We start from the raw sequence: 22,367 nt of genomic DNA, 5'->3' as shown, positions 1-22,367 counted from the left end.
TTTTTTCCCCAGAATTTAAAATTAAAGTTTATATTTTACAATATTAAAAAAAAAAAAACGCTTACACATCTTAAAAGTGGGTTGCCAGCAGCCAGTGAACAAGTACCCGTTTTGCTTTGCAATCAGGAATTTTCAAGGGAGCTTTGAAAGCAGAGCTGAAATATTTGAAATGTGGAACACTCTTGACCATGAAATATGCTCTACTTACATGCCTCAGCCTTTAATAGTTCTTTGCATTAGAGTCAGGGATTACATTCTTCCTGGAGCCAAGCACGGGGCCAGCTGTGTAAGTAAGGTTGCTTACCAGTTCTTCTTTTTAATAATGTGAAAAAGTAGAGCTAGAGGTCTTTTGGTTTTCTTCTTTCAGCTGACTTTGGTGAAAAGAAAAGGAATAAAAAGCAGTTAGATGTGTGTTTACGTGTGTGTGTGTGTGTGTGTGCGTGTGTGTGACTGAATAAATGTAATTGCTTCCAAGATACATGGGCATGTATAACTTTATATTATGATAACCCTTAAAGTAAGATAATGGAATATATTATGAAGAAAAAGCTGTACCGTACGATTAAGAGAACATGTTTCTGAATTTGAATGTTAATACTTGGTGCTTCTGTCCAATTAGTTAATGCAGGACTTTTAAAAATAAATAGAAAATAGCTACAGATTTCTAAAACCTTTGGTTACTTTTCTTAAATTATTTCTGAATTTCAAAACGAAAAGCCTGGATTTGTCCAATTTTAATGCTTTTCCTTCAGGATCAAATTAAATGACTCTAGCTACAAGTTATAAAATAGTCTTGGATTTTGGTGGTTGGTTTTCACTAATTGAAACTGAATATCAAATCTATACGTCTATCTTGTTTCTATTTTTTTTAAACCTCACTTAAAAAATCATTTCGTGGTGATAGTGAGGAAAGGAAAAGGTTCCGTGTTTTTCTTTCCTCTTGTGGAGGAACTGACCGAGTTTGAGACTGTGACTCAGTTCGCTCTGTTTCCATTCATTCCCAGGAACTAGCCAGACTTCTCCTCGGGGAGAGTGGCGGGGTTTAGAAGGTTTGTTGTGGCCAGTGTCAGAAGCCTTCCCGGCTCCATCAGCGGACCTTAACTTCCTCCTCGACCCACTGGAGACCACTTAGACACCTGAGTGGAGGCGACAGCTGCGTTCAGCAAACCATGCATCATGCCAGAAGGAGCCAACGGCAGACTTTAAACTCTGTGCAGCATGCGGACGAGGCTCAGAAATGAGCTGTCCGGACAAGCCAGGGCAACTCATAAACTGGTTCCTCTCCTCCCTGTGCGTCCCGAGGGTGCGGAAACTCTGGAGCAGCCGGCGCCCCAGGACCAGGAGGACCCTCCTGCTGGGTACGGCCTGCGCCATCTACCTGGGCTTCCTGGTGAGCCAGGTGGGGCGCGCCTCTGCCCCGCACGGAGGGCGCGCGCGCAGGGGGCCGCACTGGAGCCGGGCCACCGCCGAGGCCCCCTTCCCTGAGATACCCCTGGACGGCACGCTGGCCCCTCCCGAGTCGCAGGGCAATGGGACCACGCTGCAGCCCAACGTGGTGTACATCACCTTGCGCTCCAAGCGCAGCAAGCCCGCCAGCATCCGTGGCACCGTGAAACCCAAGCGCAGGAAGAAGTATGCGGTGGCTTCTCAAGCCCCGGGACCCGGGGCTTTGGTCGGACCGTCCCTTCGGCCTCAGGAAGCTGCAAGGGCAGCTGATGCTGAAGTGCCCGGGCACGTCCAGGGAGGAAACCTGGCCAAGGCTGGGGAGCGACCCTGGGGGTGGATGCAGGGTCTGGGAGCGCAAGGTGGGGACGCAGATGTGCAGCTGCCCCGGGCCAAGGGAAGCAACATCAGGATCTACAGCGAGAGCGCCCCGTCGTGGCTGAGCGGAGAAGACATCGGCCGGATGCGCCTTCTGGCCGACGGCGCGGTGGCGGGTCTCCAGCCGGCCTGGCCCAGGAGGAGAGCGCACCTGCTGGTGCTGCAGGGGACCGGCCAGCCCGCGGGGCCCTCCTGCGGCCCCAGCCCCTGCGGGCTGCTCAAGCAGCCTCTGGACATGAGCGAGGTGTTTGCCTTCCACCTGGACAGGATCCTGGGACTCAACCGGACCCTGCCTTCTGTGAGCAGGAAATCCGAGTTCATCCAAGGTAACCGTTTCCTGGGCTTCTTGTTTGCAGCTGTTGGAGATTGGGCTTGATTTTCTCTTTTCCCTCAGCCTCTTTTTCTAAATGATTTTCTCCACCCGCGTTTCCCATTTGGACAGCAGCAGCGCGTCTTTCCATACGCTTGGCATCCTCGATTTTCTCAGCTTTGGGAGGACACGAGAGTGCCCGGGCGATGCTGTGCTGCACACGCGAGAGAAGCCCCCGCTGTGCAGTCTGTGCTCTCCATTTCCCTCGCTGCGCTTCCCGGAGGCTTATTACATCTGATGAAAGCCAGTGACAATTTGTGTGATGAGGGAGAGAGCCGGGGTGGAGGCAAAGAGCTTGCTGACAGTCAGGCATATTAGTAACTGGGTTTGTATGGAAGTAAGTAGAATCCTGTGCACTGGAAGTTTTTAAAAATAAAGGCAAAGAGGGTTATCTTTCTTCGGCAGATGGAATCTTTTTAAGAGGCCCAGGGTGTTAGATTCGACCTCTTCATCTTTCACGATGGACGTAACCGCTTTAGTTTACAAAGAAAATGAGGCCAAAAGAGGTGATTTGTTCAGTGTATATACCAACCAGCCACGTGGTCTCTCCAAGTCCATGACTATGCTTTACTGAGCCTGAGTGCCGAGAGGTGCCGTCAGGTGACAAACACTGTGGCAGGTTCTGGGGTGTGCAGCCTGCCAATACAGCTGCAGGCGTCAGGGCTGGTGTGTGACAATGCTCATGCCATAGAAAGGATTTTCTCTGAATCCTAAGGCTATTCCAGCGTTCCAACACAAAGTAGGGTGGGTCCTTGGCTGTGTTTGAAAGCAGAGTGATCCCAGAAGTTGCCACTCTGAATCCAGGCTGGTCCAAGAGGCTAAAAAGGACCCCAAAGAGATTATAAGCTCAAAGGCTATTTCCTTACCAAACGTAGCATTTCAGCCCAGTTCCCATGGAGTCTGGACTGGAATGGATTAAAGCCTTGGCAGTGGCCAAAAGCCAAACTGCATTTTCAATGGCTTCAGGGGTATAATTTAGTCTTAGAATAGGTACTTCTTGAAGTACCACTGGTTTATTTAGAAAGACTTGGCATTCCCTACTCATCCTGCTTCGTGGCTAAGTGCTGCAGATTCACAGGTGTGTTTCGATGCCTCAGATTCACAAAGTCTTCCTCCAGGATGATGCTGATGTGAGAAAGCCTCTCAGACCTTCTATCAAATGGTGGTACAAGCTCATTTCTAGAGGGTGCTCACTACCTGCTAAGCGCTATGCTGACTGAGACATAGAGTCTCTATACATCTTGACTCCTGTGTTTCTCACAGCAGTACTAGGAGATAGGTGCGATTCTTATCTCCACTTGGGAGATGAGAAAGCTGAGGCTTATTTAGGCAAAGTAACTGGCCTCATGTTAATGGGTAAGCTGGGTTTTGCGCCCAGGCCCAGCAAACTTCAAAACGTCAGCTCTTAGCCATTGGGCTTAGGTGACGCTACCACTTCTGTCCAGACAGGTGCACCCTGGAGAGAGGGAGGATGTGGGTGGGCATAGAGAAGCAGGCACACACTGAGCCTGTCCTAGACCAAGCGGGGCAGAGGGTCCCCCTGGAAGGCTCCCTTGCCATTCATTCATGTCCTAAAGGCCCTGAGAAGAGGTGATGCGTGCTTGAATGTATCCTGAGGCACAGTACTCTGATCTGTCCTTCCAGCTTCCCTGGGAGCTCCTGGACGGAAGTTGAGAGAGGAAAGTAGTGGTTAGGAGCCTGGGCTCTGGAGCTGGACCGCTGGGTTTGAATTTACCAACTGTGTGACCCAGAAACGTCACAGTATCTCTCTGACCCTCCATGTTCTCAGCTCTAAGTGACAACAGTACCCACCTCATGAGTTTGTTGCTAGATAATACAGGGAACACACGTAGACCTGGTGCTTGACACACAGTAAATCTTCAATAAATACTGCTATTTGTGTTCCTACACGAAGCACATGAGGTTCCATGTTCACTGAGTTACTCATATAGCCTCCAAGCCTCACCTATCATTTCTTTTTTTTAAATTGAAGTCTAGTTGATTTACAGAGCTGTGTTGTTTCAGGTGTACAGCAAAGTGATTCAGTTATACATATATATATTCTTTTACAGATTCTTTTCCATTATGGTTTATTACAAGGTATTGAATATAGTTCCCTGTGCTACACAGCAGGTCCTTGTTGTTTATCTATTTTTTTATATAGTAGTATGTATCTGTTAATCCCAAATTCCTAATTTCTCCCCTTCCCCTTTGGTAACCAATTTTGTTCTGTATATCTGTGAGTCTGTTTCTGTTTTGTAAATAAGTTCATTTGTACCATTTTTTTAGATTCCACATATAAGTGACATCATATGATATTTGTCTTTCTCTGTCTGACTTACTTCACTTAGTGTAATAATTTCTAGGTCCATCCATATTTCTGCAAATGGCATTATTTCATTCTTTTTTTGGCTGACTAATATTCCATTGTGTATATACCACATCTTCTTTAGCCATTCATTTGTCAGTGGACATTTAGGTTGCTCCCATGTCTTGGTTATTGTAAATAGTGCTGCAATTAACACTGGGGTGCATGTATCTTTTTGAATTAGAGTTTTCTCTGGATACATATCATTTCTTCATGTGACAGGGCTAGGACTAAAACCTAGGTCTCCTGCTGGCTTAAAATTTTTGGTGTCAGGATACCTCTTAGTATTTAATTCTGTTCTCTGAATATCCAGCATCTTTGGGAATGAAAAAGGCAGTGGCACTAAATTTGAAGGAGGCATTTCTAATGCCAATGTAGACTGGTGTTCCTCTCTCTTTGCAGAAGTAAGTGATGATGGAAAGAATCCAACAAGGTTGTATTGACATGACTCTCAATATGATGAGTTAAATAACTAAGACTGTATCTCAAGTAATACCAGAACTTTCTTTATTCTCTCTTTGATACTTTCTACTAGAATGTAGTTATTGAGAGTCATAAAATCGGACCAGTTTCCTCAGGAGGCTAGGACATGATTTATAGTTTAGAGCACTCTACACAATATAATTCTACTCATGCAGACATTGTACTGATGTAAAGTACATAAATAGATCAGTTCTGGTCATGGTAGAGGATTAACAGTCTTAGGTTCTTGGCATCTCTCTTCACTCACCTACCTCTAGTCTTTCCTGACTTGTGTCTTTCTTCCCTTGATTTCCACAGACGTGTGGCTCTTCCCTCTAGAGTCCTCCTAGTCTTCTCTTGGTCCAAGCTTAGCTTTATTTGTGCCTCCCTAGCTACCTAAGGGGGTGATAGATCTTATCTTGTTACCCAGCATCTGTTTCTGGCTCATTCTATATCATTGCTTTATAATTATAATTGCTTATTTAATCATCTCTTCTTTCCCACTAGGCTCTAGATCTGTGAAGGCAGAGACATTTCCTGTTGTGCTCATCATTGAATGTCCAGATCCCAGTGGAGCGTCTGGCACATAGTAGTTGCTCAATAAATATTTTTGAATGAATGCAAGAATGCATTTTTGGTCTGTTTCACTGACTCCAAACAGTAAATCTGTACTTGCTTCTGGCTTCAAAAACTCAAGACAAGTGCTACCATTTTAGTCCTAAATCCAGGCTGGGATTTCTCCTTGAGATTCTTATAAATAACTCATTGAAAAGGTAAAGAAAAATATCCTTGACAGCCTCTGTATTATGCAAATAATAAGGTTTATGGAGCTTATTCTTGTGAGGACCATAAATATAATATGGTCTGTGGCTTCACACTGTAATGTAATTTGATAATGAGTTTTCTGTAGGAGGAAAAATAGAACTCAGCTTAGGTAATGCATTTCTCTGATGATCTGGCTTGGTCTGGGAGGAGATCTTTTCATATCTGGGAGAGTGGATAGTCAGCCAGTCCTGTAAATAATCTGCCTTAAGTGTTGTTTCTGTTCTCTGACTTTTGATGAATGTTTGTGAAAATAAATTCATGCTTAGTACCAAGAACATTGCTAGTCTCTTGTGAGTTGAATATAGATATTTGACTTATCGCAGTTAATCTTTCAAAGAAACCTATGCAGGAGACACTTTCTTACCTCAATTTTGAGAAGAAAGAAAGATAAGAAGAAGGCAGCTCAAGGTCATACAATGAGTTAGTTGTCCAGAAAGAATTCAAGCCCTTGTCTTGTAACTTCCAAGACTCCCCTTTATCAATCTGCTTTCCTCACCAAATCCTTTTGGGGGGCCTTAAGGTGTGTCTTCTTTCTCCATCACCATGACCTATTTGTATACCTGGTTATCTCACACAACTAGACCTTGATGACTTGTGTACTGATGCACAGATACGGGCTATGGGAACCTCTTATTTCTCAAGGAGACAACAACTGTAACCATAGCAAGAGTAATATTGAATGTTACCATATACTGGCACTGTTTTAAGTACCATGCACCTATTATCTCAATAAATCCTCCTAAACTTTTTATAAGGTGGGTACTCTATGAGAGACCTTTTGTGGATGTGGAAGTAAAGGCCCAGTGTAATTAAATACCTTTGTTGAAAGTCATGTAAATTACCTGGATGTAAAAAGGAGACATATGATGCAAAGGGAGATGTAAAAGAGCATCAGAGGCTGTGACTGAATGATATGCCTGCCCCAGCCTCTCGGATGAAGCTTTCTGTTCATCCAGACCAAAGACAAAAGGTCCCAATGATAAAGCTCATCTTCAGGTATTTATTTATTTGTTTGTTTGTTTGTAAAACTGACACAGGTGATCCTATCAGCCCAGAGCCACTAGCTCAGGTTCCTCTGGGACAGGTTCTTGGTTGTATAACTTGAATTCTAGATGACTCTCCTTGAATCCAAAAATATATATGTGAAATTAGCAGGTTTACTGGCCCTGAACTGTATACTGGACCATTTTCTGACAGGTGTCACTCCAAAGATAGCCCAGAAAATGAGAAGGTTGTACTTGGGGAAGGACAAGGTTGTAATTAGGTAGGGAGGGCCAGGAGGGTACCACCCGACAAAATCCAGCCATGACCAGTGGACCAGAGTCTCATCCTATGCGTATCTGTGTGGGAAATACAAAAGTGAATTGAAATATAGCATCAAAGGCCTTGTAAAGAAATCCATGTTTGCAATAATGATGTATTTTTCAGTTGTAAACTTATAAAGAATCTAGTGTTATGCCTCACAGCATGTCTATACTGCATTTGGTGTCATTTGACTATTGCATTACTTAACAATTCCACACAGCAGATAGTATTGATACTTTATATATGGGAATCCTGAGGCTCGGTGAGGTGTGAAATTTGCTCAAGGACGCATAGCGAGTGAGCAGTGGAAGTGGAATTTGTACCGAGTTCTGTCTGATACTAAAGTATCCTCACGTTGCTTCTCTTGACCTACATGACCTCTCAAATATAACTTGATATACTCATGGGATAGTGACAACATGTGATTTCTGGTTTACCATTATGCCAATCTTTCTATTTAACTTCTTTTTTCAACTCAACCACTTAACATTGATAATATTTTCACTCAAAGGAAGTATGGCCATACTACCCTGAACACGGCTACAAGGGCTGTTGTTGTTGTTTAAATACAAGCCAACGCTTCCCAGATTTTCTTGTTTTACCGTAAACAGTCGTGTATATGCAAATACGACTGAATGTATTAGTATGTTTTCTGCCAAACCGTCCTTGCAAAAATCATCAATCATGATAGAGGTCACCAGATACTATGTGATACTGATACATTTAAATACTTTTTTAAACAAAATATTCAAAAATATGTATCTAAGACAAGACAAAGCAGACTATGTCTATGTAGAGAGCAGAAGAACCCCAGCCCCCCTGTGATCGTCAACTGAGCACTTTGGCCAAGCTCCCCAGCAGTCTGCACAGAGATGCAAATGAATCCCAAGGGCTACCATTTTGGTAGCACTTAAGCATCCTACTGTCTTTCGTGCCCAGCATGGGAGATGCATTCTGTGTGCTTTATTTTTAGGATGCCGCTTTACGGCCATAGAGCTGTCAGACCGGATTAGGTAGCCTCAGTTCCAGGAACTCTGTGTGTCAGGGCTGCTTGGATGACAAACTGCAGGCCCCTCACCCCCTTCCATTTAAATTCAGTGTAGATTCCAATGTGCTCACTGTTCTCTGAATTGTATTACCTCGTCTCATCACAGAGCAGGAGAAATACAGTGGGTGCTTTCCTCTCTCCTCTCGAGTCCGTGTGAGCCGTACGGTGAGCTCCATGCTGGTGGTACAGCTGCCAGAGCAGGGGAGTGGCAGCTGCACAATTCATGTTGTGCCAGGCTCTCAGGTGAGGACAGAGCTTTTGCACAGCAAAGGAAGCCATAAACAAGACAAAAGCGCAACCCTCAGAATGGGAGAAAATATTTACAAATGAAGCAAATAACAAAGGATTAATCTCAAAAATATACAAACAGCTCATGCAGTTCAGTATCAAAAAAACAAGCAACCCAATCAAAAAATGGGCAGAAGACCTAAATAGACATTTCTCAAAAAAAGAAGACATACAAGTGGCCAAGAGTCACATGAAAAGATGCTTGACATCACTAATTATTTGAGAAATGCAAATCAAAACTACAATGAGGTATCACCTCACACTGGTCAGAATGCCCATCAAAAAATCTACAAACAATAAATGCTGGAGAGGGTGTGGAGAAAAGGGAACCCTCTTGCATTGTTGGTGGGGATGTATATTGATACAGCTACTATGGAGAACAGTATGGAGGCTCCTCAAAAAGCTAAAAATAGAACTACCATATGACCCAGCAATCCCACTACTGGGCATATACCCTGAGAAAACCATAATTCAAAAATATACATGCACCCCAATGTTCATTGCAGCACTATTTACAATAGCCAGGACATGGAAGCAACCTAGATGCCCATCAACAGAGGAATGCATAAAGAAGATGTGGCACATATATATAATGGAATATTACTCAGCCATAAGAAGAAGTGAAATTGAGTTATTTTTAGTGAGGTGGATGGACCTATAGTCTGTCATACAGAGTGAAGTAAGTCAGAAAGAGAAAAACAAATACTGTATGCTAACATATATATATGGAATCTAAAAAAAAATTTAAAAATGGTCTGAAGAATCTAGGGGCCGGACAGGAATAAAGACATAGATGTAGAGAATGGAGGTGAGGCCATGGGGAAGGGGAAGGGTATGCTGGGACAAAGTGAGATAGTGGCATGGACATATATATGCTACCAAAGGTAAAATAGATAGCTAGTGGGAAGCAGTTTCATAGCACAGGGAGATCAGCTGGGTGCTTTGTGACCACCTAGAGGGGTGGGATAGGGAGGGTGGGAGGGAGACACAAGAGGGAGGGGATATGGGGATATATGTATATGTATAACTGATTCACTTTTTTATACAGCAGAAACTAACACACCATTGTAAAGCAATTATACTCCAATAAAGATGTTTTTTAAAAAAAAAGACAGGTAGGGTAAGGACCTCCAGGAGATATGTTTAGGGAAGCCTGCAGGCACAGAGAGGGATGTGTGTGTATAGGGGGGTGGGTAGGGGGACTGCAGAAGGTTCTACAAGTGGTAATGTCAGACTAGTTCTTCAAAGTCACTGGGTGGGTACAGAAGGGTGGAGAGAATCGAGGTGTGAGAAGCTTGTGAAGGCAGCGTGTGTGTGGAAACTGCAAACTGTTCTGGAAAAAGGGGAATAGGGGCTGGTGGTGGTGAGTGTAGAGTGGGTGGGTTTATGTTATGGAAGGACATGGACTTCATCCCACAGATAATGGGAAATCATTGAGGGGTCTGAAGAAGAGAGGTGATGTGATGAGCTTTCGACTGTAGGAAGCTCACTCCAGTCAGGAATTCATGGCTTCTTCAACTACCTTAACCAATATTAAATGGCCCAGGACCAGGTCCCCCTGATGTGACCAAGACTTTACTGGCAAAGTGCAATCGTTTGTGGAGTTTGGCAGTGACCCCATCATCACAACCCTCTGAAATCAAGGTCGGTTCCTGTTTTTCTAAAGGGAATATTGAGACAGGAAGTGTCTGGGAGCTCCCATTTTTATAGCGGAAGTCCAGGGCAGACCTAGAAAGCAGAAGTTCCCGTCCATTAGTCAAAGCTTCAGAACAAAGGACACTTTGTTTTTATTTATTTTTTAAACATCTTTATTGGAGTATAATTGCTTTACAAGGGTGTATTAGTTTCTGCTTTATAACAAAGTGAATCAGCTATACATATACATATATCTCCATATCTCCTCCCTCTTGCGTCTCCCTCCTACCCTCCCTATCCCACCCCTCTAGGTGGTCACAAAGCACCCAGCTGATCTCCCTGTGCTATGCAGCTGCTTCCCACTAGCTATCTATTTTACGTTTGGTAGTGTATATATGTCCATGCCACTCTCTCACTTCGTCCCAGCTTACCCTTACCCCTCACCATGTCCTCAAGTCCGTTCTCTACATCTGCATCTTTATTCCTGTCTTGCCCCTAGGTTCATTAGAACCATTTTCTTTTTTTTTTTTTTTTAGATTTCATATATATGTGTTAGCATACGGTATTTGTTTTTCTCTTTCTGACTTTCTTCACATTGTATGACAGTCTCTAGGTCCATCCACCTCACTACAAATAACTCAATTTCGTTTCTTTTTATGGCTGAGTAATATTCCACTGTATATATGTGCCACATCTTCTTTATCCATTCATTTGTTGATGGATACTTAGGTTGCTTCCATGTCCTGGCTATTGTAAATAGAGCTACAATGAACACTCTGGTACATGACTCTTTCTGAATTATGGTTTTCTCAGGGTATAAGCCCAGTAGAGGGATTGCTGGGTCATATGTTTTTAAAGTAGAACCAATGGTTTGGATTGTTTCAGTCGTCTGTGGCAGAGGAAGTCACAAATGCTTCATGCTTAGCTAATGCTTGAGGAAACATGGAGATTATTTTAACAGTCCAACCTCGAGAAAACCAGTTAGTGAAACAGTTAGGAAAGTAACTAAATACATTTATATTTTTGTTGGAAGAATGGTATTCGAAATCACCCAGAAATTGGATTCCTAAGACAAGCCCTTGTATTGAGGATTTGGTTGGCTGCATGGAATCTACACGTATAAAATCTATGGAATTCTGCTTCTCTGCCACCTTCCCCTTTTAAAACCAAGTATAGGTTGATTCTTTCTAATATCTGACAGTGCTATATTTTCAGTGTCTCTGGATCTCACACTTTTCATGCCTTGGGGAACCCGTTGCCTCAGTCAGGGTGGCTGGAGGACTGGGCTTGAGTCCTCTGGAGACCAGAGATGCAGTCAAGGGTAGAATTAACACTCGTGACTTCTTTTTCCACCCCACGCACTCAGCTCCTCTTCAGACATGGCTCTTCTCCTTGTTAATGGCCAGAGCTGCTCATTTCGCTATGCTGGGGCCCGGCAGTTCTTCGTTGCTTGGCTTGACTCTGAGAGCTCAGCCTTTAGTTTAGTCTTTCCTTCACTTGGTCCCTTTAAAGCACTCTTCAACTGGCAGACACATAACCTAATTGTCATTACACGCGTTCTTGTCTGTTTCCACTAAACTCCCAGCTGTGGCCCAGGCCTTGCCTGGGACTGGGATCTTGCCTGGCCTCTGTTTCTGGGATGCCTCACTCTGAATTCTTTCTATCCCAAACACAGGAACCAAATGCATCCAGATATTGGGGGACAATGGTAAATATGTGCTTTGGGAATAAGTGAATTAACAATGTTTAAAAGCCTGAGCATCTTATCCTCCACATTTCCTCCCTGGCCAGACTGTCACAGCATCCTATTTCACCCTCCCTCACATTGACTGACTTGTCCACATTTTCACCATCCTTAAGCCAAGAGATCTTACCTGCTTTCTTCACTTTTAATAGCCAGAACCCTACTGTGGGAGGCACAGTAGAAAAATAGAGCAGATAGTACTTAAGGGATCATTAACAATCAGACACCTGCTACCTTCTCAGTGGAGTACGCCCACATCAACATTTGCTTTTAGATTAGAGATCTGCAACATTCAAGTTTTCCTTCAATGCATTGGACAGTTGCAATGGAACATGACGGAATTTGTTTCCCATAACAAAGATGAGCCTCAGGTTTTGGCTGGTCTTTGTTTTCTTTAGAGGGTTTTGGAGTCATTTTTAATGAAGGGCTCTGAGCTGAACTGTCACTTTCCTTTTTGTCTTGTTCACGAGAAGCTTGGAACTTGGCCCATGTGATAAAATAAGCTTGTGACTTCAGAGCTCAGGATGTTTTTACTTGTTTTTGTCCAGTGATAGATGCAGACATTCACTGATAACTCCCCCTGTAGTTCAACAAAACTGGTCATTGGTTCAAGGTGAAGGACACCTGATAAACCAGGGGAGAGGAGGTTGTGTAGAGCATTCGTTCTTAGTGGACTTTCACGTTCGTCTTCCCACAAGAATGTCTTCTTTGTGCTTTTGAATAAAGAATGACTTGGGAGAACATCAAAATTCAGGGGAGATGTTCAGATTTTGGAAAAAATAAGTTTTACTGGCAAGTCTCAGGTTTTTAAAAGACAGCTATATAACCATTAATTCACATGAACACCCACATTTCTTTTAAAACCCCACTTCCTCCCCATTCTGACAGGTAGAATTTTCTCTCTTCACCGTTAAGATTTCTCTAGAGAGCCCAGTACTACCTCATTCTGACAAACCCACATGCGAAGAGATGAATGCCCCTTATCTCTGAAACACTTCAGGTAAGTTGCTTTAACCTGTTTGCTGCTTTCAGAGGGTACTTTTCCGTCATCCCTTCAGATCTATCAAGGTTCCTTTAATTCTGTTATCAGCCATATTTTATACAAAGTGCAATGCACCTCACAGTAGTTGCTCACAGCTCTGAGATCTGGAACCAGCCTGGGCAACGTGCACAAAGACTCTGCAAGGAAGGGCATCCAGCCTGGCTCAGCCTGAGAACTGCCTCTTAACCTGCTCTCTGAAAGCCCCTTTCCCTGCGGTGACTGACGCCAGGCATGGCAGGACAGAATGTGTTTCTGTGGCAGTCAGAATATTTTGCTGAGGGGAGATGCATGTGGAGGAAAACAGAGGATGTTAACTGAAAACCAATGATTCCTATCTGTTGAAAGCTCCCTGTGGCAGTTTGAGAACCATGTAATAGAAAATGTATCATTCAAAAAAATTTTAAGATTTAAAGGAGAGAAATGGTAAATGAAACACAATAAACCCATACACTAGATTAGGGGTTGATTCACTACAGTCTGTGGGTGAGAGATAGCCCACAGCCTGTGTTGTGTGGTCCCTGAGCTACCAATGGCTTCCCCAATTTTAAATGGTTGAAAAAAATATCCAAATAACAAAAATACTACTAGGACACTTGAAAATTACAAAAAATGTAAATTTCAGGGTGTGTAATACAGTTTTATTGGAACATAGTCACCACCATTTTTTTATATATTGTTTTGACTGCTTTCGTATCACAATGGGGTTGAGTACTTGCTAGTTGACATTGTATGGCCCTCAAAGCCTGAAATACTCACCGTCTGCCCTTGACCAAGTTTGCTACATTATTGTATCACAGTTAAAGTGACACTGTTTAAGAATATTTAATTGTAAGAGAAATGTTTGCAATGTAACATTTAGTGAAACAATTATGAGAAACTATATACATAAGGTGATTCCAAATAGCTTATTTTCCTTGTGTAATTTTTGCCTCTTTTCCTTGCTGGAAATGTAAACTCTATGAAAGCAAAAAATCACACAGAACAACAAACAACTGAAAACCTGGCATGTATGTCTGTATGCTTTAGGCCTAGAATAGTGCTTGAGACATAGTAGATGTTCAATAAACAAATAAGGGCTAGAAGGCTGATGAATTATGTGATTGTATAATGCATGCATATAAAAATAGTCATAGCAAAACCTTTCCAGGATATGCATATATGTTAGTCACAAGGCTGAGAACTTTAAACGCATGTTTAACAAAGTTTGTTTTGGAAAGTACAGTATTGCCCACACTTTACAGAGGATAAAAGTGAGGTTTGAAAAGGTTATATAACTTGTCCAATGTTACAAAGCCAAGAAGTAGTAGGATCAGAATTCAGAAGGTCTGTTGGGTTCTAGAGTCTGAACTCTAACCATAAGCTCTACTCCTTAAATTTCTAAAAACAATTTACTTTTTCAGGTGTGAAAGAAAGGGATGGGAAAATACCAGATGTAAATATACAAATAACAGAACTGGTTACTAGGGTAGGAGATTGTAGATGAGTGCTGTTTTCTAGGCTAGACATTTTTTTATGTTTGTTTATTTGTTTTTTGTATTGAAGTAGAGTGGATTACAATATTTTATTAGTTTCAGGTACAACATAGTGATTCAATATTTCTGTAGTTTTATATTCCATTTAAAGTTATTAAAATCACAGATATATTCTCCTGTACTGTATATCTTTGTTGTTTATTTGTTTTATACACAGTAGTTTGTGACTCTTAATCCTATAGCCTGTATCTCACCCCTCCCCACTTCCCTCTCCCCACTGGTAACCACTAGTTTTTTTTACCTGTATCTGTGAATCTGTTTCTGTTTTGTTTCTGTGTTCCACATATAAGTGATGTAACATAGAATATTTGTCTTTCGCTGTCTGCCTTATTTCACTAAGCATCATACTCTCTAGGTCCATCCATGTTGTTGCAAATGGCAAAATTTCCTTCTTTTTTATGGCTGATTAATATTCCATTGTGTACATATACCACATCTTCTTTATCCATTCATCTGTTGATGAACACATAGGTTGCTTCCATATCTTGGCTATTGTAAATAGTGCTGCAATGAACATTGGGGTGCATGTATCTTTTAGAATTAGTGTTTTTATTTTCTTTGGAATATACCCAGAAGTGGAGTTGCTGGGTCATATAGTAGCTCTGTTTTTAGCTTTTTAAGGAAACTCCATACTGTTCTCCATAGTGGCTGCACCAATTTACAGTCCCACCAACTGTGGAGGAGGGTTCCCTTTTCTGTTCATCCTCACCAACATTTGTTATTTGTAGTCTTTTTGATGTTGGCCATTCTGACAGGTGTGAGTTGATATCTCATTGTGGTTTGATTTGCATTTCTCTGAAAATTAGCAAGGTTGAACATCTTTTCATGACCTGTTGGCTGTGTGTAAGTCTTCTTTGGAAAAATGTCTATTCAGGTCTTCTGCCCATTTTTTAAGGGATATTTGTTTTTTTTTGATATTGAGTTGTATGAGCTATTTATATATGTTGGATATTTACCCCTTGTCAAACATATAATTGGCAAGTATTTTCTCCCATGTAGTAGGTTGTCTTTCCATTTAGTTTATGGTTTCCTTTGCTGTGTAAAACTTTTACATTTAATTAGGTCCCATTTGTTTATTTTTGCTTTTATTTCTTTTGCCTTAGAAGACAGATTTTTAAAATATTGCTACAATTTATGTCAAAGAGTGTTCTGCCTGTGTTCTTTTCTAGGAGTTTTATGGTTTCAGGTCTTACATTTAGGTCTTTAATGCATTTTGAGTTTACTTTTGTACATGATGTAAGGAAATGTCTAATCTCATTCTTTTACATGTAGCTGTCTAGTTTTCCCAACACCAGTTATTGAAGAGACTGTCTTTTCTCCATTGTATTTTCTTGCCTCCTTTGCTGTAGATTAATTGACCAAAGGTGTGTGGGTTTATTTCTGGGCTCTCTATTCTGTTCCATTGATATGTGTCTGTTTTTGTGCCAGTACCATGCTGTTTTGATCACTGTAGCTTTGCAGTATTGTCTGAAGTCAGGGGGCATGATTCCTTCAGCTCCCTTCTTTTTTTCTCAGGATTGCTTTGGCAATTTGGGGTCTTTCATGGTTTCATATGAATTTTAGGATTATTTGTTCTAGTTTGGTGAAAAGTGTCATGGGTATTTTGATAGAGATTGCATTAAATCTGTAGATGACTTTGCGTAGTATGGCCATTTTAACAATATTAATTCTTCCAATCCAAGAGCATGATATGTCTTTCCATTTCTTTGTATAATTTCCAAATTCCTTCATCAATGTTTTATAGTTTTCAGCAAATAGGTCTTTTACCTCCTTTTTTAAGTTTATTCCTAGATATTTTATTCTTTTTTATATGATTGTAAATGTGATTGTTTCCTTAATTTCTCTTTCTGAGAGTTCATTTTCAGTGTATAGAAAAGCAACAGATATCTGTATATTAATCTTATATCCTGCAACTTTACTGAATTCATTTATTAGTTCCAGTAGTTTTTTTGGTGGAGACTTTAGTGTTTCCTATATATAGTATCATGTCATCTTTTAGCTATACATTTTAATGTTATTCCACATTTCCTAAAATGAGTAGATTTACTCTTAATTACTTTTAAAATATGAAACAAATGTTTCTAAAGGGAAGGAAAAACAGCACAGAAGTTAACTGTTTCAATTGTTTATGTGCATAATTTCCTCATTTCTCTGAGGGCCTTGTGTACTGAGGAAACTGGCACTTTGTCTGTCTTGTGTATTGATTTGTGTTGTTGCATTTCAGTATTTTTCAGCTCCCTTTGAATACTTCCCAGCCCTGAGAATGCAAAGTGCTAGCTGTGTATCAGTTTGTTCCAAAGACACTGAGTGATAGAGCCTCTTGGTGTTGACAGTTAGAAGTCTGAAGTGCCCATATCTTTGAAAGCTGTGTTGTGTCTCTTACATTTATTTGGTTACACTGGTTGATGTGTGTCTCCCACTATATGATGGCCTGTTTTTACCTAGAATTTATTTTTTTTTAAATTGGCATAGTATTTGGAGCATATACATTTAACATTATATTTACCTAAGAAGATAATTGGGTCCCAGCAGCCCCAAATCATTTCGTACAGTAAAAGGAAATAAAAAGGAGAGAGATAACAATTAAGTTCTTTATATATGGCTCATGTTTCTTTGTCTATTTTTCTTTCAACTGTACATCAGTGACTGTGGCCTACTTTCCACAATCTAAAGGACTTGCTACTGGCCCTGGCCTAAATTGCAAGGCTAAAAGGAGAAAGATTTTTCTTTTGAACAAAACTGGAATGTAGGTGATTAGAATGAGTAAGTGAATGTTATTAATATTATTAAGGTCATTGTAACACCACATTCAGGAGTAGTTAGAGGAGTGACTGTCCTTGCATTAAAGACCAGAGATTAGAGCTCTACATGAAGACAAATAAGCAAGGTGGGAAAATAAAAGTCTTTAACAAAAAACAGTTATAGATTGAGAACCTCTCAGGTCATTTGAAAGAGCTTTAAAAATCCCTGTGATGTGTCTTGACATTCCAGCCATAGTTTCAGAGGATTCGAATGCCCAGGCCTGTTAAGAATGAGTTAAATGGGATTTTTCAGACCTTTGTGACTTAGTGGTTTTTTTTTTTTTTCCCAAGAGATCATTCTGAGTTTTAAGTTACAAGAAAAGCTGCTCTTCATCATCTTTCAGTGACTTTATTTGACAGACATGGAGCTTGAGAGGGATGCTTTGGCTTTAAGCTTACAGTGTCATTTAATGTACAGTTCACCAATGAAATTTCTAAACTATCAAGAATGAGACAAAAACATTCAAATGACAGATTTTTTTGAAAAATATTCTATGCACAGGAAGTTGAAGAAATGACATTTGCTTAAATACACTTTGTGAGGTTTTATGTGAATAAATGACCCATTACCAGGAGTGCTGTTGTTTCTATCAGAAAAAAAAAAAAAACCCAAAAAACCCCTTTTGCTTCCTTTTTCTTTCTTTGGACATTATAGTGACTGGTGTGAAACATACAATTTCACTTTTAAATTTGCAACTTCTAAAAATTCTTTTTCTTCCTGACATCATAATATGGCCTCAGAAAATCAGACAGTTGTTATAACAAATAGAGAGCCACTCCACTCAGACACTGAATAGATAATTATAAATGTCTGGATTCTTTCCTTTTTCATGGTGGCTGCTTTTAGATGTGGAATAAAATCACATTAACCAGAGGACGTTGTTATTGGTGGTTAGTGGCCTGTTACTGCCACATCTATAAAGTATCTTGTTTAAAAAAATATTCTCTTTCCTTGTCTAACAATAACTTTCCATCTTATAAGACTCCTATCAGGAAGCATCACTGAGGTATAAAAATAGTAAATATTCAGAAGGGAAAGTGATCATAAATGTCATCTAATCAAACTTTCACATGTGACAGATGAGAGTGTGAAACTGTGAAAGACTGAATGACATCCAAGAATACACACTGAGTCAGTAACATTCTAAAAGTGTGTTTTTTTGTGTTTTTGGATTCTATAGATGGCCGCCCATGTCCTTTCATTCTCTGGGACTCATCTTTATCTCCAACGAGTAATGAGACCCACTCTTCTGTTAAGCTCACCTGGGGAACTTATCAGCAGTTGCTGAAACAGAAGTGCTGGCAGAATGGCCGCGTACCCAAACCTGAATGGGGCTGCACTGAAATACATCACCACGAATGGTCCAAGATGGCTCTCTTTGATTTTTTGTTACAGGTAAGTTCAATCAAGTAAGTGGTTATCTGAGACTGATGCAGAGTTACAGAAGTCTGCCACTAAGGAGTTTTCTGTACCTTGGGTTTTTATAAGCCAGAGTTTAAGTTCTATAAAGCTGTATTTGGCAAGCCCGGTGTTCTATAAGGTTGTATTTGGCAAGCCTGGTACCACATCACGAGATGTTATATCCTTTTGGGAAATATTCAGAAATGTCCCTTGGCCCTCATATTAATTTCTTTTTTTCTTTTTTTTTGCGGTATGCGGGCCTCTCACTGTTGTGGCCTCTCCCGTTGCGGAGCACAGGCTCCGGACGCGCAGGCTCAGCGGCCATGGCTCACGGGCCCAGCCGCTCCGCGGCACATGGGATCCTCCCAGACCGGGGCACGAACCCGTATCCCCTGCATCGGCAGGCGGACTCTCAACCACTGCGCCACCAGGGAGGCCCTCATATTAATTTCTGAATAAGTAATTCTTCAGTATTTTACTCATGGAATAGTCATACCCATCATAGATACAATTTACTGAGATAACCCATCAACAGCTCTTCAAGATAGAGAGTCTTACCCCACTTGGGAGGTAAGTAAACCAAAGTTTTTTGAGGTTAAGTAACTCACCCAAGTTCTCACAACTACTAAAATCTGGGGCTTGGAATCCTGGGATCTGTTGACAGTAAAAGTGTCTTTTTTCTATTATTCCACACTGTTTCAATGGTCACTTGGCCACATACCTTACAGCCACCATTTCCCCTGTTTTTTTCCAGTAATTCTTTGTAAATATGTCATTAAGATTAGACATTGGAGAATAATAAATATTGGCCATCTACATAACTGAGTGACTTGATGTTTTATAGGTTTTTTAATAACTCTTACCTCTGTGTGATGTAGATCTCATGACTCTCCCTACCCCCTCATTCCAATTCCTGCCTTCCCCTTCTTCCACCTTAGAAAAACTGGTTTTCTGTTTTTGTATTGTTAAGTAGTATATTTGTGGCAATTTAGGACTACCTTCCTACAAAAACGTAGGAAGAAAACCAGTTTAGTGCAGGTTAGGGTTTAGGAACTTCGAGAAGAAGAGATGATCTCTGGTGTCTGTGCCTCAGAGCCACCAGTGGGAACTGAGTCGAGAGCAGGCCACTTGGTTTGGCAAGGAGTCACCGAATATTGATGAAAAGGGCAGTGGCGAGACTCAGGCTGGGCTCCGTATATGTATACCCTCATTATTCCATTTAATTAGCACACTATCTCTCTGAGGTAAGTACCCTCTCTCCATTGTACAGGTAGGGAAACTAAGGCATAAAGAAGTTCCTGTCAAGAACTGTGAAGGGTCTGAGGTCTTACCCTGCTTGAAAGTTAACAAGTTAACCAGCCATAGATGCTAGCAGAAGACAAAAGCCTCCCGGGTCAGCGACAAATAACTTCATCACTCACGTTCCTCTGCCCTCAGGTCCCACTGGGGCGATGTGGAGTCACCCCACTGAACGCTACACCCAGTGGGGTTTTGTACCTTTTGAGGAAACCTCCAGTCTTATAAGAGGCTGCGGACACAACTGCCCAACATTTGCCCCAGAAGGAGACATTATCTTTATTATCCTGGTCAGGAAACAAATCAGTCTTCCACCCCAGAGGGAGACACACTTTGTATCTTCCAAGGCTGTTTGCTATACTGACATCCTTGAAGAGATAGTGCAGAAGAAAACTTGATATGAAATGTGCAGAAATGCCATGGAGAACTGTTTCTCAAGAGTTACCTCTCTTGTTTGGTGTTACTTAGCTAGTAAGTTCCCAAATAGAGATTTTAGCAAGTTTGGCTAACTGTATTTTTCATATTTCTAACTATTATTACATAACAACTACCAAGTTATTCTTAGTTTAATGGAAGATGTTGGTGTGATAACATGTAGTCGCAATACAGTGGAGAATGGAAGAAGGTTGCTAGGGTGAAGTAGGTAAGGGTATTCACTATGGGGAATGGTCAGTATAGATGTTGAAGGTCCTGGGGATGATGACTATGGTAGGGGGTGGGGGAGGGAGAGGAGATTCATGAACTTCGTGGTGAAGTCTACGAGAAGGGATAGACTTTGAGGTTTGCAGCTGATGAACAGAAGAGCTAACCTATAATGATTAGATGGCAAACCCTGTTAGAAGTTGTCTCTGGTGACATTTGTTTTAATTTTGGAACCTTCAGCTAAATCTCAACCTACCATCTGTCTTTATCATTCTGCTTTCTGTTAAGGGAAGCTCCAACCATCGTTCAACCAATGAAGATATATTTGTGCGACATCTGCTGTGCATTAAACCATAGAAAACCACCACAGGGGCAGCGAAGTAGTATGAGATGGTTATCCCCACTGCTGCACGCCAAGTTTGGTTTTTAAAACATTACTTAGTTAGGAGACTATACTGTATAAAGCAAAAATATAGATCAATGTAAGGATGGCTGGCCGAAAATAATATAAGTTCTTACTGTTATGCAGTCAAAAGAAGAATAAACTTTTGCCATAAAATAGTGAAGGAGAAAGTTCGAGTGGGATCATAGGCTGGGAATGATAAAGAGGTTGGGGAAACCATAAGAAAGAACATGGGATTGGCAATGTTCCTATGATACTTAGTGCATCCTAAATACAGGCATACCTCAGAGAGATTTTGGGTTTGGTGTCAGACCACTACAACAAAGCCAATATCACAATAAAGTGAATCACACAAATTTTTAGGTCTCCCAGTGCATATAAAAGTTATGTTTATAGTATATTATAATCTCTTAAGGGTGAAATAGAGGGAGGAGTCTTTCTCATCCCCCATAATTCATGAGGATAAGACATTTGCAAGACTTTAACCTGGAACCATCCAAGATAAGACACCAAGATTGGAGTTCCCAGTTTTGGCTCTGGTTAAAGCACTGAATCTAAAAGTCAGAAGTTAGTTTGACTGTTAAGAGTTCATTTGGTCACTGTTTACAAAAGTAGATCAAACTATATATACAAGGGTGGCATCTGTGAGAATGGATTTACATTTTTGACTCATCCAGCATTTATTAGTCCCAAAGTCACAGACAAAGGCTAATTTTCTCTAGATGTTGCAGTGTTTCACAATTCTACCAGTAATGTGCGAGAGTGTCTGCTTCCCTCTCTCTTACCAACTTTGGGAAGTGGAAAACTAATAAATGTTTTTGCTGATTTTATGGAGGATAATGGGGTCTTGTATATATTTCCAGGTCCTTCATTACAAGTGAGGTTGAGGATAACATATTTTCATACATTTATTATTTGTGTTTTTTTTCCTGTGAATTGCTTGTTCAAATCATTAATGTTTTTATTGCATTCCATAACTTTTTTCTTATTGATTTATAAAAACATTTTTATGTGATGAAAGTTAGCCATTATCCAACCCTAAATGTCTCAAATAATTTTTCTTACTTTGTTGTTTTTCTTTTGACTTTTTAAAAAATTTATTTATTTTTGGCCGCGTTGGGTCTTCGTTGCTGTGCACAGGCCTTCCCTCTAGTTGTGGTGAGCAGGGGCTACTCTACGTTGCAGTGCGTGGGATTCTCATTGCAGTGGCTTCTGTTGTTGCAGAGCATGGGCTCTAGGTGCACGGGCTTCAGTAGTTGTGGCATGCGAGCTCAGTAGTTGTGGCTCATGGGCTCTAGAGCGCAGGCTCAGTAGTTGTGGCATGTGGGCTTAGTTGCTCCACGGCATGTGGGATCTTCCCGGACCAGGGCTCGAACCTGTGTC

General features: G+C 41.1%; 1 protein-coding gene across 2 annotated transcripts in view; it reads left to right on the top strand.

Moving 5' to 3' along the window:
- The first annotated feature begins 167 nt into the window (after window positions 1-167).
- Window positions 168-22,367, top strand: part of GASK1B (golgi associated kinase 1B) — a 41,780-nt gene continuing 19,580 nt past the window's right edge. The window contains exons 1-3 of one of the 2 annotated variants that reach the window (XM_060114557.1): window positions 168-286; window positions 1,005-2,147; window positions 18,423-18,637. In XM_060114557.1, the coding sequence (XP_059970540.1) occupies window positions 1,238-2,147; window positions 18,423-18,637 (1,125 nt within the window). In that variant the 5' untranslated portion in view covers window positions 168-286; window positions 1,005-1,237. Of the gene's footprint in view, window positions 291-1,004; window positions 2,148-18,422; window positions 18,638-22,367 lie in introns of both variants that reach the window. The other variant, XM_060114560.1, reaches the window with a different exon arrangement.

The sequence above is a fragment of the Mesoplodon densirostris genome, chromosome 1 (genome assembly GCF_025265405.1).
Source record: "Mesoplodon densirostris isolate mMesDen1 chromosome 1, mMesDen1 primary haplotype, whole genome shotgun sequence".
In the NCBI taxonomy this organism is placed as follows: Eukaryota; Metazoa; Chordata; class Mammalia; order Artiodactyla; family Ziphiidae; genus Mesoplodon; species Mesoplodon densirostris.
The sequence above is the reverse complement of the archived record's forward strand: the minus strand, read 5'-3'. Positions and strand labels throughout refer to the sequence as shown.